Consider the following 13,075-nt stretch of genomic DNA (forward strand, 5'->3'; position numbering starts at 1 on the left):
GCTTACAATCTAAACAAACAAAACAGACAAACAGGATGTCATGGATACAGTTAAGGGTCCAAGTACAGATATTAGATGGTGACAAGATGGCTGGTACAGAATCTGTTGGGATAAAGAGATGGGATACTAAACTCAAAGCAATTTGTTTATACAGTTAAACAAGATATAAGGAACTGATTAATTAAAGTGTGTGTGTGGCAAGCTACTCCTGGTGCAGAATGAGTGTATAGTCAATCACACTATGTATTAAAAGCTTGGGTGAAGAGCCAGGCTTTCACTTGCTTCCTGAAGTAAAGGTAGTCTGGAATTAGATGTATCCCCTCTGGGAGTAAATTCCAGAGCATGGAAGCTATTACCGAGAAGGCTCGCAGGCGGTTATCACATCGTACAATTTCTTTTGATGAGGGTATAGAAAGTGATGTTCCTTGAGAGAACCTCAGAGGTCTGAAAGATACATAAAGGGTAAGCTTATTCTTTAAGTATTCTGGCCCATTTTGTCTGAGGACTTTGAAAATCTGAGTTTTAAATTTAGCCCTGTAAGGTACTGGTAGCCAGTGTAGTTTTTGCAGGAAGGGTATAATGTAGTCATGTCATTTGCAACCTTCTATGAGTTCTGCTGCAGCATTCTGAATTAGGGCTCCTTTTCCAAAGGTGCGCTAGCAGTTTTAGCGTGCGCTAGCTGCTTCCACCTCCTTTTAAGCAGGCAGTAGTTTTTCGGCTAGCACGCGCTATAGCATGCGATAATCGTGTGCGCGCGCTTGCAACAGTTATTGGATCATTTTGTAATTGCCAATGGTTTATACCATACACTTGATAACTAATTCTCTGTACCTTCATTGCATATGTACAGTTCTCATCTCCTGTAAACTGCTCTGAACTGTTTTCTGATATTCTGTAACTTCGCTGTATATGTACAGTCTCTTCTCCTGTAAACCGCTCTGAACTGTTTTCTGATATTCTGTAACTTCGCTGTATATGTACAGTCTCTTCTCCTGTAAACCGCTCTGAACTGTTTTCTGATATTCTGTAACTTCGCTGTATATGTACAGTTCTCATCTCCTGTAAACTGCTCTGAACTGTTTTCTGATATTCTGTAACTTCGCTGTATATGTACAGTCTCTTCTCCTGTAAACCGCTCTGAACTGTTTTGTGGTATTGCAGTATACAAAAATAAAGTTATTATTATTATTATTATTAAAAACGCTAGCGTACTTTCGTAAAAGGAGCCCTTAGTTGCAGCTGATGCAAACTCTTTTTGGTTAGACCAGTGTACAGGGCATGTATTGCAAAAGCCAAGGAGCCATTTTTGTATAGTCTGGTGTTTTGAAAAAGCAGTTACTTACTGTAACAGTTGTTATCCAGGGACAGCAGGCAGATATTCTCAACAAGTGGGTGACATCACCAACGGAGCCCTGCAGCAGACAGCCTCACAAGCAGACTTGCTTGAAGATCTTTTAAGAGCTTACAAGTGCTGCACCACGCATGCACGAGTGCCTTCCCGCCCGAATTAGGGTGCGCGTCTCTGTGAAGTACCTCAGTTCAGATATCTAGCTAAGAAGCCAACCAGGGGAGGAGGGTGGGTTGTGAGAATTTCTGCCTGCTGTCCCTGGATAACAATTGTTACGGTAAGTAACTGTGCTTTATCCCAGGACAAGCAGGCAGCATATTCTCAACATGTGGGTGACCTCCAAGCTAAGCATAATGGGATGTTGGCAGGTTAGGACAACAAATTTTGTAAAACGGACTGGCCAAAATGGCCATCACATCTGGAGAAAGTATCTAGACAATAATGAGAAGTGAATGTATGAACCGAGGACCACGTGGCAGCCTTGCAGATTTCCTCAATAGGAGTTGATCTGAGGAAAGTTACAGATGCCACCATTGCTCTAACTTTGTGGCTCGTGACTCGACCCTGCAGAGGGAGACAAGCCTGAGCGTAGCAGAAAGAGATGTAAGCAGCCATCCAGTTGGAGATGGTTCACTTCGAGACAGGATGCCCCAATTTATTTGGATCGAAGGAGATGAAAAGTTGTGGAGCTGTTCTGTGAGGTTGAGTGCGTTGCAAGTAGAAAGTCAAGGCACGTTTACAGTCCAGAGTATGAAATGCTATTTCTCCGGGGTAAGAATGAGGCTTTGGAAAAAATACTGGGAGAACAATAGATTGATTAATATGAAATTCTGAAACAACTTTAGGTTAGAATTTTAGATGAGTATGGAGGACCACCTTGCCATGATGGAAAACTGTGAAGGGTGGATCCGCAACTAAAGCTTATAACTCACTGACTCTTCGAGCAGATGTGAGGGCAATGAGAAACACCACTTTCCAAGTAAAATACTTCAGATAAGCCTTATCAATTGGTTCAAATGGAAGCTTCATCAATTGAGCTAGGACGACATTGAGATCCCAGACCACTGGAGGTGGTTTGAGCGGTGGGTTAACATTGAAAAGTCCTTTCATGAAGCAGGAAACCACCGGATGTGCAGACAGGGGTTTCCCATCAAGAGGCTGATGGAAAGCAGCAATTGCACTGAGATGGACTCGGATAGATGTGGACTTGAGGCCAGAGTGCGATAAGTGAAGTAAATAATCTAAAACTGAAGATAAGGAGGTAGACATTGGCTCCATGTGGCGAATATTACACCAAGCAGAAAATCTAGTCCATTTCTGGTTGTAACACTGCTTAGTGGACGGCTTTCTAGAAGCCTCCAAAATGTCCTATACAAATTGAGAAAACTGTAGTGAAGCAGTTAGGTTGAAAGGTACCAAGCTGTTAAGTGTAGAGACTGCAGGTTGGGATGAAGTAAAGACCCTTGATTCTGAGTAAGCAGAGAAGGAAAAACTGGTAGAAGCAGAGGCTCCCTGATGCTGAGTTGAAGTAGAAGGGAGTACCACGGTTGTCTGGGCCACCAAGGAACTATCAAAATCATGGTGGCATGTTCCGTCTTGAGCATGACAAGGGTCTTGAGGATCAGAGGGAATGGAGGGAAGGCATAGAGAAACTGATCCATCCAGTCCAGAAGGAAAACATCTGCCTCGAGGTGATGAGGAGAGAATATCCTTGAGCAAAACTGAGGCAGCTTGTGGTTTAGGGGAGAGGCAAAGAGATCTATCTGAGGGGTTCCCCATCGAGCAAACACCTGACGTAGAGGTGAGGAATTGAGTGTCCATTCGTGAGGCTGTAGAAGACGACTCAATTTGTCTGCCAGAGAGTTTTTCTGACTTTGAATGTATACAGCTCTGAGAAAGATGCTGTGCAGAACTGCCCAATCCCACAGTTTCAGAGCTTCTTGGCAAAGGGAGAGGGATCCCGTGCCTCTCTGCTTGTTGACATAGTACATGGCGACTTGGTTGTCTGTCCGGACAAGGACTACCTGATCGTGAAGAAAATGCTGAAAAGCTTTGAGAGCATTGAAAATCACTCTGAGTTCTAACAGATTGATGTGACAGAGATGATCTGTGCTGAACCAATGACCTTGAGTACGGAGACTGTCAAGGTGGGCTCCCCAAGCGTAGGTTGAAGAATCTGTTCTGATAACCTTCTGATGAGGGGGATCGTGGAAAAGCAAACCTCTGGAAAGATTGGAAGAGAGCATCCACCAGTGGAGAGACTGTCTCAACAAAGGAGTGATGTGTTGAGAGAGTGGGTCGGAAGCTTGCTGCCACTGAGATGCCAGGGTCCACAGAGGTATTAAGATGTGAAGTCTGGCAAAAGGAGTCACGTCAACTGTAGAGGCCATGTGACCAAGTAGAATCATCATTTGTCTCACTGAAATTGATGCGAGAGGAGTCACTTGATGGCAAAGGCGAATGAGAGCATCTTGGTTTGGTTGAGGGAGGAACGCTCTGAGCTGGACAGTGTCCAGAATGGCCCCAATGAACTGAAGAGTTTGAGAGGGGTCCAACTGGGATTTTGGAAAACTGACTTTGAACCCCAGACATTGGAGGAACATAATAGTCTGTCGGGTCACTGCAATAACCCCTTGTTGAGAGTGGGCTTTGATGAGCCAGTCGTCCAGGTATGGAAAAACTTAAAGACCCTGGGTATGGAGGGCTGCAGCCACCACCACCAGACACTTCGTGAAAACTCTGAGGGATGAGGCGAGTCCAAAAGTAAGAACTCGGTATTGAAGATGAAGATTCCCCACCCAAAATCTTAAGTATCTGCAAGAGGCTGGATGGATTGGAATATGAGTGTAAGCCTCTTTGAGATCCAGAGAGCATAACCAATCCCCCTGATCCATCAGGGGATACAAAGTTGGTAAAGAAAGCATCCAAAACTTCTCTTTGACTAGAAATTTGTTGAGGGCACTGAAGTCCAGAATGGGTCGCAAATCCCCCGTCTTCTTTGGGACTAGAAAATAATGGGAAGAAAACCCCGTGTCCCGTTGGTTCAAGGGAACCTACTCGACAGCTCAAAGGTGAAGATGAGCCTGAGCATCCTGAAGGAGAAGTGGAAGTTGCGACGAACTGGAAGGATACTCTCTTGGGAGATCTGGAGGTACTTGAAGAAAGTGAAGTGGTTATCCCTCCAGAAGGATGTTGAGAACCCAGAGATCTGAAGTGATCAGCTCCCACTGGTGATACAAATGATGAAATTGACCTCCAATGGGAGCAGAGAAGTCTGATGGAGGGAGGTTGGCATGCTCAGACTGAGAATGTCAAAAAGACTGAGCTAGTTTAGATAAACTGCAGCTATACTCGCTTGAGGAGCGCAGAGAGAGGGGGGACATGATCGAGACGTTCAAGTATCTCACGGGCCGCATCGTAGCGGAAGAAGATATCTTCTTTTTCAAGGGACCCACGGCAACAAGAGGGCATCCGTGGAAAATCAGAGGTGGGAAACTACGAGGTGACACCAGGAAATTCTTTTTCACTGAAAGGGTGGTTGATCGCTGGAATAATCTTCCACTGCAGGTGATTGAGGCCAGCAGCGTGCCTGATTTTAAGGCCAAATGGGATCGACACGTGGGCTCTATTCACTAGGCAAAGGTAGGGGAGGGTCATTAGGGTGGGCAGACTAGATGGGCCGTGGCCCTTATCTGCCGTCTATTTCTATGTTTCTATGTTTCTATGTTTAGCCGCAGCAGGATTCTGAGGTTTCTGCTGTCTTTGCTGCTATGGCGGACGTCTAGGCGGGGGCCTGGAAAAAGCTGGCGTCGTTTTTTGAGGCTTGGTAGAGGCTTGTAAGGCTGAGCAGGAGGAATCTTAGGCTTTGGCTGAATCAAGGAGGCAAAAGAGTGTTCATGTTCAGAGAGACGCTTTGTAGCAGCCTCGATGGAATCATCAAAAAAGTTCATTGCTTTGGCAAGGCAAATTCGCTAGATCCTGTAAATTAGGGTCCATGCCCACAATGCGGAGCCAAGCGCAAAGGCCACCGCAAAGGCAGAAACTCTGGATGAGAGCTCAAAGGCATCGTACATGGCTTGTAACATGAAGAGTCGAAATTGTGACAGAGTACGAATAATCTGTTTGAACTCAGGAAGACACTGCTCTTCAAGAGCCGGGAAAAACTTAGGCATTATTTTGAGGAAGTGATTAAAATAAGCAGTGAAAATATAATTGTAGTTGAGAATTCTGTTCGCCCTCATGGAATTCTGATATAGCCTGCAGCCAAACTTGTCCTTGGTACGGCCCTCCCTGAATGGAGGGACCGCAGCGTAGATCTTAGATGGTTGAGCTTTCTTTAATGAAGATTCCACAATTAAGGACTGGTGAGTTAATTGGGATTTCTCAAATCCCTTACAAGGGACGGTGCGATACCTGGATTTCAGTTCAGAAGGTATGGCCATAATAGAGTAAGGAGTTTCCATATTCCTGAGGAAAGTTTGTTTTAAGACAGGAGTCATGGGAAGCCTCAAGGTCTCCTTGGGTGGATGAGGTAACTCCATGTCAGCCAAGTACTCAGGAGTGTACTTAGAGTCAGAGTGGAGATCCAGCTGAAGAGCTTTTCCCATGTCAAAGACAAATCTCGCAAAAGAGGCAGACTTGGAGGTAGATGGCTCTTCAGGAGAAGGAGAGCGAGACCTAGGAACCGCAGAATATGATGAAGAAGCCTCTCTGGAATATTGAGAAGGAGGTTCAGAGTCCAGCACCATGGTCACTGAGGAAGCTCCACTACCTGTGATAGGAGGAGTCAGAGAGTGTTTGCGCTTTAGAAGCCTCGATGGTGAACTCCCTGGGGTCCGAGGAACTGAATGGGTCGAGGTAGCAGGAGAAAACTCCCTCGGAGGCAGTCTCGATGGAGGAGTCTTTGACCTGGACGGGCTTCGAGACTGAAGCAGCAGGTGTAGAAGTTTTGTGAGACCAAGACTTATGTTTAGTTTTTGAAGGAGCCTTGATGGCCCTCGATAAACGAGGCATAGAAGACTCAGTACTGGGAGGAGGAGAGTCCTTTTGCTTGAGAGAAGCAAGATGCCTTGAATGCCTCGAGTGATGCCTTGATCGAGGTTGAGGAGACTCTGTCCCAGGAGGAGGCGAAGAGTCACAGGATGATAAGCGACAAGACTTTTGAGGCTTGCCTCGAGGTGCTTCGACAGGAGGCTCAGGCTGGCTCATAGGAAGCAGGATCGAGGTTGGGACAAGTTGAGCCAGGACTGAGGAAATCTGAATGGTTAGAATGGTTTTCAACATGTAACATAGTAACACAGTAACATAGTAGATGACGGCAGATAAAGACCCGAATGGTCCATCCAGTCTGCCCAACCTGATTCAATTTAAATTTTTTATTTTTTTTATTTTTTTTCTTCTTAGCTATTTCTGGACAAGAATCCAAAGCTTTACCCAGTACTGTGCTTGGGTTCCAACTGCCGAAATCTCAGTTAAGACTTACTCCAGCCCATCTACACCCTCCCAGTCATTGAAGCCCTCCCCAGCCCATCCTAAACCAAACGGCCATATACAAGCACAGACCGTGCAAGTCTGCCCAGTACTGGCCTAGTTCAATATTTAATATTATTTTCTGATTCTAAATCTTCTGTGTTCATCCCACGCTTCTTTGAACTCAGTCACAGTTTTACTCTCCACCACCTCTCTCGGGAGCGCATTCCAAGCATCCACTACCCTCTCCGTAAAGTAGAATTTCCTAACATTGCCCCTGAATCTAACACCCCTCAACCTCAAATTATGTCCTCTGGTTTTACCGTTTTCCTTTCTCTGGAAAAGATTTTGTTCTATGTTAATACCCTTCAAGCATTTGAACGTCTGAATCATATCTCCCCTGTCTCTCCTTTTCTCTAGGGTATACATATTCAGGGCTTCCAGTCTCTCCTCATATGTCTTCTGGTGCAAGCCTCCAATCATTTTCGTCGCCCTCCTCTAGACTGCCTCAAGTCTTCTTACATCTTTCGCCAGATACGGTCTCCAAAACTGAACACAATACTCCAAGTGGGGCCTTACCAATGACCTGTACAGGGGCATCAACACCTTCTTCCTTCTACTAACTACGCCTCTCTTTATACAGCCCAGCATCCTTCTGGCAGCAGCCACCGCCTTGTCACACTGTTTTTTCGCCTTTAGATCTTCAGCCACTATAACCCCAAGGTCCCTCTCCCCATCCGTGCATATCAGCTTCTCTCCTCCCAGCATATACGGTTCCTTCCTATTATTAATCCCCAAATGCATTACTCTGCATTTCTTTGCATTGAATTTTAGTTGCCAGGCATTAGACCATTCCTCTAACTTTTGCAGATCCTTTTTCATATTTTCCACTCCCTCTTCGGTGTCTACTCTGTTACAAATCTTGGTATCATCTGCAAAAAGGCACACTTTTCCTTCTAACCCTTCAGCAATGTCACTCACAAACATATTGAACAGCACCAAACCCTGAGGGACTCCACTAGTCACCTTTCCTTCCTTCGAGCGACTTCCATTAACCACCATCCTCTGGCGTCTGTCCGACAGCCAGTTTCTGACCCAGTTCACCACTTTGGGTCCTAACTTCAGCCCTTCAAGTTCAACAGCCTCCCATGAGGAACTGTATCAAAGGCTTTGCTGAAATCCAAGTAAATTACATCTAGCATATGTCCTCGATCCAGCTCTCTGGTCACCCAATCAAAAAATTCAATCAGGTTCGTTTGGCACGATTTACCTTTTGTAAAGCCATGTTGCCTCGGATCCTGTAACCAATTAGATTCAAGGAAGTACACTATCCTTTCTTTCAGCAACACTTCCATTATTTTTCCAACAACTGAAGTGAGGCTCACCGGCCTGTAGTTTCCTGCTTCATCCCTGTGACCACTTTTATGAATAGTGACCACATCCACTCTCCTCCAATCCCCAGGAATCACTCCCGTCTCCAGAGATTTGTTGAACAAGTCTTTAATAGGACTCGCCAGAACCTCTCTGAGCTCCCTTAGTATCCTGGGATGGATCCCGTCTGGTCCCATCGCTTTGTCCACCTTCAGTTTTTCAAGTTGCTCATAAACACCCTCCTCCGTGAACGGCGCAGAATCTACTCCATTTTCTCGTGTAACTTTGCCAGACAATCTCGGTCCTTCTCCAGGATTTTCTTCTGTGAACACAGAACAGAAGTATTTGTTTAGCACATTTGCTTTCTCCTTATCACTCTCCACATATTGGTTCCCAGCATCTTTTAGCCTAGCAATTCCATTTTTTATCTTCCTCCTTTCACTAATATATATGAAAAAATTTTTATATCCCTTTTTTACATTTTTAGCCATTTGTTCTTCCGCCTGTGCCTTCGCCAAACGTATCTCTCTCTTGGCTTCTTTCAGTTTCACCCTGTAGTCCTTTCTGCTCTCCTCTTCTTGGTTTTTTTTTATATTTCATGAACGCCAACTCTTTTGCCTTTATTTTCTCAGCCACTAGGTTGGAGAACCATATCAGCTTCCTTTTTCTCTTGTTTTTATTGATTTTCTTCACATAAAGATCCGTAGCCATTTTTATCGCTCCTTTCAGCTTAGACCACTGTCTTTCCACTTCTCTTATGTCCTCCCATCCTAACAGCTCTTTCTTCAGGTACTTTCCCATTGCATTAAAGTCCGTACGTTTGAAATCTAGGACTTTAAGTATCGTGCGGCCGCTCTCCACTTTAGCCGTTATATCAAACCAAACTGTTTGATGATCGCTACTTCCCAGGTGAGCACCCACTCGAACATTAGAGATACTCTCTCCATTTGTGAGGACCAGATCCAATATCGCTTTTTCCCTTGTAGGTTCCGTCACCATTTGTCTGAGCAGAGCCTCTTGAAAGGCATCCACTATCTCCCTATTCTTTCCGATTCCGCAGACGGAACATTCCAGTCCGCATCCTCGAACATAGGCACCGAGACGAAAGGATTAGGTCTCGAAAGTACAGCAGTGCGCTCCAAAGAGGGCGACCTCCAGGATGAGTATTCCCTATGTTTGGAGGCACGCTTAGCTGGAGGTCTCGTAGAGGCTGGCAGGACCGTGGGCACGGCCTGGGATGCCGGAGACTCTGGAGGCTTCTTAGGAAGGGTACCTGAAGGAGAAATAGGAGATTTACCCACAGATGAAGACTTAGAAGGGACTGCAGCCGAGGTCGAGGCCTTGGTCGAGGCCACTCCGGGGGTTGAGGTCGAGGTCTTGGAAGTCGAGGTCGCCCCCAAAGCTGAGGTCGAGATCCTCTCAGCAGACTGCTCCATAGTGTCAAATAGTTGAAGAATTTTAGCATGGCGTCTGCGAAGGGTTCGAGGTTGAAGAGTTGCACAGTGCGAACAAGTGTCGGGACAATGTTCGGAACCCAGGCAAACAATACATCACTGATGAGAGTCAGTGATTGAAATAACCCAGCCGCACTGGCTACACTTTTTAAACTTTTTAAGAGGCCAGAACATAGAAAAAAGAGAGTCCCGCAAAGGAACGAGGTTCGGCAGCCTGGCCTAGGCCCAAAGGCCACTGATCGAAAAAAAGACAAAATAAAAACTTTTTTTTTTTAAGGAGAAAAGATAGAAAACGCGCGAGTAAAGCGACTGAAAAAAATAACAAAGCCACGGTGCGAGAAGGCAACGAAGAGCTGTAGAGCTGAAGTGAAAAAAGACTTCTCGGCTCTGCGGAAAAACCTTGAACTGAGGTACTTCACAGGAGACACGCGCCCTAACTCGGGCAGGAAGGCACTCGCGCATGCTCTTAAAAGATCTTCAAGCAAGTCTGCTTGTGACACTATCCGCTGCGGGTCTACGTTGGTGACATCACCCACATGTTGAGAATATGCTGCCTGCTTGTCCTGGGATAATGCATATATCAGGGTACCAGGGGAAAGTAGCAAGTATATACTACAAAGCCAGGAGGAAGAAGTGGCCGGAGTTGGCAGAGAGAACAAAAAGTTCTCCCATAAAGGGCTAGCAAAGCTGCAAATTCAAATAGGCACAGGCCTGTGAGAGCATTTCCAGGCTCCCAAAACCCCAGAAGGATCCACAGATCCAGCACACAGTTCCTGATTTCCCATCCCGGGAAACGCTGCACCTGTAAATAAGGGGTCAGCAAGTAAATCATCTGCACCTGGATCCCCCAGATCAGGGTCAGGCAGCGCAAGCATTACGGTGAGTCTAGGACATGTTGAAAAGAGTAATGCCTCTTAGAGACACTGTGTAGATGGATTGGGACCGCATAGGGGAAAAACATAGTGGTCTGAAATCCAGAGCGCAACAATTTCAAAACTGGTGAAAAAGTATCCGGCTCCTGGGGCTTAGGTCACATAAATGTGGTGAAACTGAACTTTCTAAGGCTGTGCAGGATCTTCAGCATGGTGGATGGGATTACCAGCTGTGCCAAGCCCCGAAAACCATGAAGGCTGCCCCGCAAGACTAGCTTAGCGTTTGGTCACCTGCTTCAGCAGGGAAGAGGCTAAACTGGACGCTGTGATTATCGGTGCTTGGACGATCTAAAAGACAGATCGTCCAAGCACCGATAATCAAAATTGGTTTTAGACGTATCTAAAACCAGCTTAGGCCTTTTCACTGTCTCTGTACGCCCAGAGTGAAAAGGGGCGTTTTTGAAGGAGTGGATAGGGTGGGAGGTGGGCCCACCTAGACTTAGTCGTCTGGCAGCCATAACCAAAAAACTTTGACAGGTTGCCAGACAGAACTTATATGTTTTGACTTAGACCAAGTCAAAACAGGTATAAGTTCTGAATTGGGCCGCTGAGCTGATCGTGGCTGCTGCAATCAGCTCATTGGCCCAGGCAACCCTTACCCCTGCACTAGTAATGATCGCGGCAGGAGAGATGCTCAGTCTCTTCTGCTGTGTTCCCCTGCGACCCCCTCAAATCTTCCCCGGAAGGAGAGATGTCCAGTCTCTCCTGCTGCGATCCCTCATGACCCCCCCCCTTGAATCTTTCTGAATCTGGCCCAATCTTTCCTGCTGGACACAACCCCCTCCAAAACCAGCGATGAACAATGGCTTGGAAGGCTGATGCAGACAGCATCCACTCGATTGGATCCAGTGTCTGTTTGCTAAGGAAATTAGCTTGGACATTGTCCACTCCTACTACATGTGCCACTGAGAGAGCCTTGAAGGCGCTGCTAAACCTCCAATGTATTAGAATGACCTCAAGCCCCTGTGACGCAGTAGGTGAACAATGCTATGAGGGGAACAAATCCTGAGCTTTAAAAAGGTTTCTGCAGGTTGGCCAACAGATACCACAGAGGGACTGGCCTGTCAGCTGCAGACCTCACTCTGCTTCTCCTTCATACAGGCAGAGCTGGACTCTCAACTAGGGGAGCTCTTAGCACAGAACTCAATCAAAATAGCATGAAAAAGACTGGAAAAACAAAGAAATAAACAGAGCAGATCAGAAAGACTCCTTACGGCTCATGTGCAGAAAAAAAAACTGAAGGGGGCAGCAGAGTCCTTTAGTGAAGAAGGAGGGATTCAAAAGTTGGAGTGGATTCCTTCTGCATGGCTCTTGAGCACTTGGATATTACTCGTCCATTCAGAATGACACATCTATTGCACTAGAATAGTATTTAGATGCTCTATTAGCACTTATGTGAGTATGTGCATACATACACACATAAATGCTAGTACACTAAACATTTATCCATGCAACACATGTGTAAATGTGAGTATTCAATTTATAGAATTGCCCTGTACATGTTCAAAAGGGACTTTCATCAGTCACATGGCTACCTATGAAATGCTCTGCATTGGCACTGATGGATGATGTCACCTTCTTTTGTGGTTGTTTCATCTTGCTTGTCTGATAAAATTCAACAACAAAATCTACAGAATTTATGTCACATGGAAAAAGATAATCAACATTTATAAAATCATACACAATAAAAGGACATTACATATAGATGCTAAGTCAATATTTACATACGTGTAATTTCTTATGAGCAGCTTCTTTTCTGATGTGGCAAATAGATTTGAGGACTCAAAACGCACAATGTACTCAGCTGCTAAATCTTTAAGCTCACCAAGTTCAAGTCTGCTTTCATTATCACTAACAGATATAAGCTCCAGACCTATCAGCTGTCCAAGACCTGGTGAAACAATAAATAGGCAAAAGCTTCATAATGAGATATTCTTTTATTTTATAATTCTTTATTCATTTTCGTATGTTACAACAAGTGTATCAATTAAACTCATATAAAACTTAAAGATACACACTTGATTAACGCACATATTAGCATCAAATTTAACATTTCATTAGGAAATTAGTATTCTATAATGTTAAAATATTATGTAAGAAATCTAAATTTATATCTTTCTTATTGAATATAATAATCCCCCATCCCTCCCTCCCTCCCAATTCAATAATACCTAAAATCATCTTTATTGTGAATTCATTCAAATATTGATATATTATGTAATAATGAGAAATAAAATCCCACCCCTTTTCCCCTCTAATCAAATATCTTATCATGGGAAAAGTTAATCATTCATTACAAAAATCTGTTAACGGTCCCCAGACTTTCTGAAGTTTACTCACATAACCTTTTTGCGTTGAGATATTCTGAGTAATCACTAAAAAATATTACATAAAATGTTAAGAGGATAAACAAGATTTCAGAAGTTATTACCATATACAAATGGTTATGTTTAGTTCAGTGTGGTGACCTACCAAATGTTTTTTGCTTTAATAGAAAATAA

The 13,075-nt window shown here is 44.7% G+C and overlaps 1 protein-coding gene across 3 annotated transcripts in view; it reads right to left on the reverse strand.

Moving 5' to 3' along the window:
- Window positions 1–13,075, reverse strand: part of DLEC1 (DLEC1 cilia and flagella associated protein) — a 386,841-nt gene that overhangs the window by 246,532 nt on the left and 127,234 nt on the right. For all 3 annotated transcript variants that reach the window (XM_033931738.1, XM_033931737.1, XM_033931739.1), the window contains one exon: window positions 12,303–12,465. In XM_033931738.1, coding sequence (XP_033787629.1) covers window positions 12,303–12,465 — 163 coding nt within the window. The remainder of the gene's footprint in view (window positions 1–12,302; window positions 12,466–13,075) is intronic.

Source organism: Geotrypetes seraphini, chromosome 2 (assembly GCF_902459505.1).
Source record: "Geotrypetes seraphini chromosome 2, aGeoSer1.1, whole genome shotgun sequence".
Taxonomy (NCBI): domain Eukaryota; kingdom Metazoa; phylum Chordata; class Amphibia; order Gymnophiona; family Dermophiidae; genus Geotrypetes; species Geotrypetes seraphini.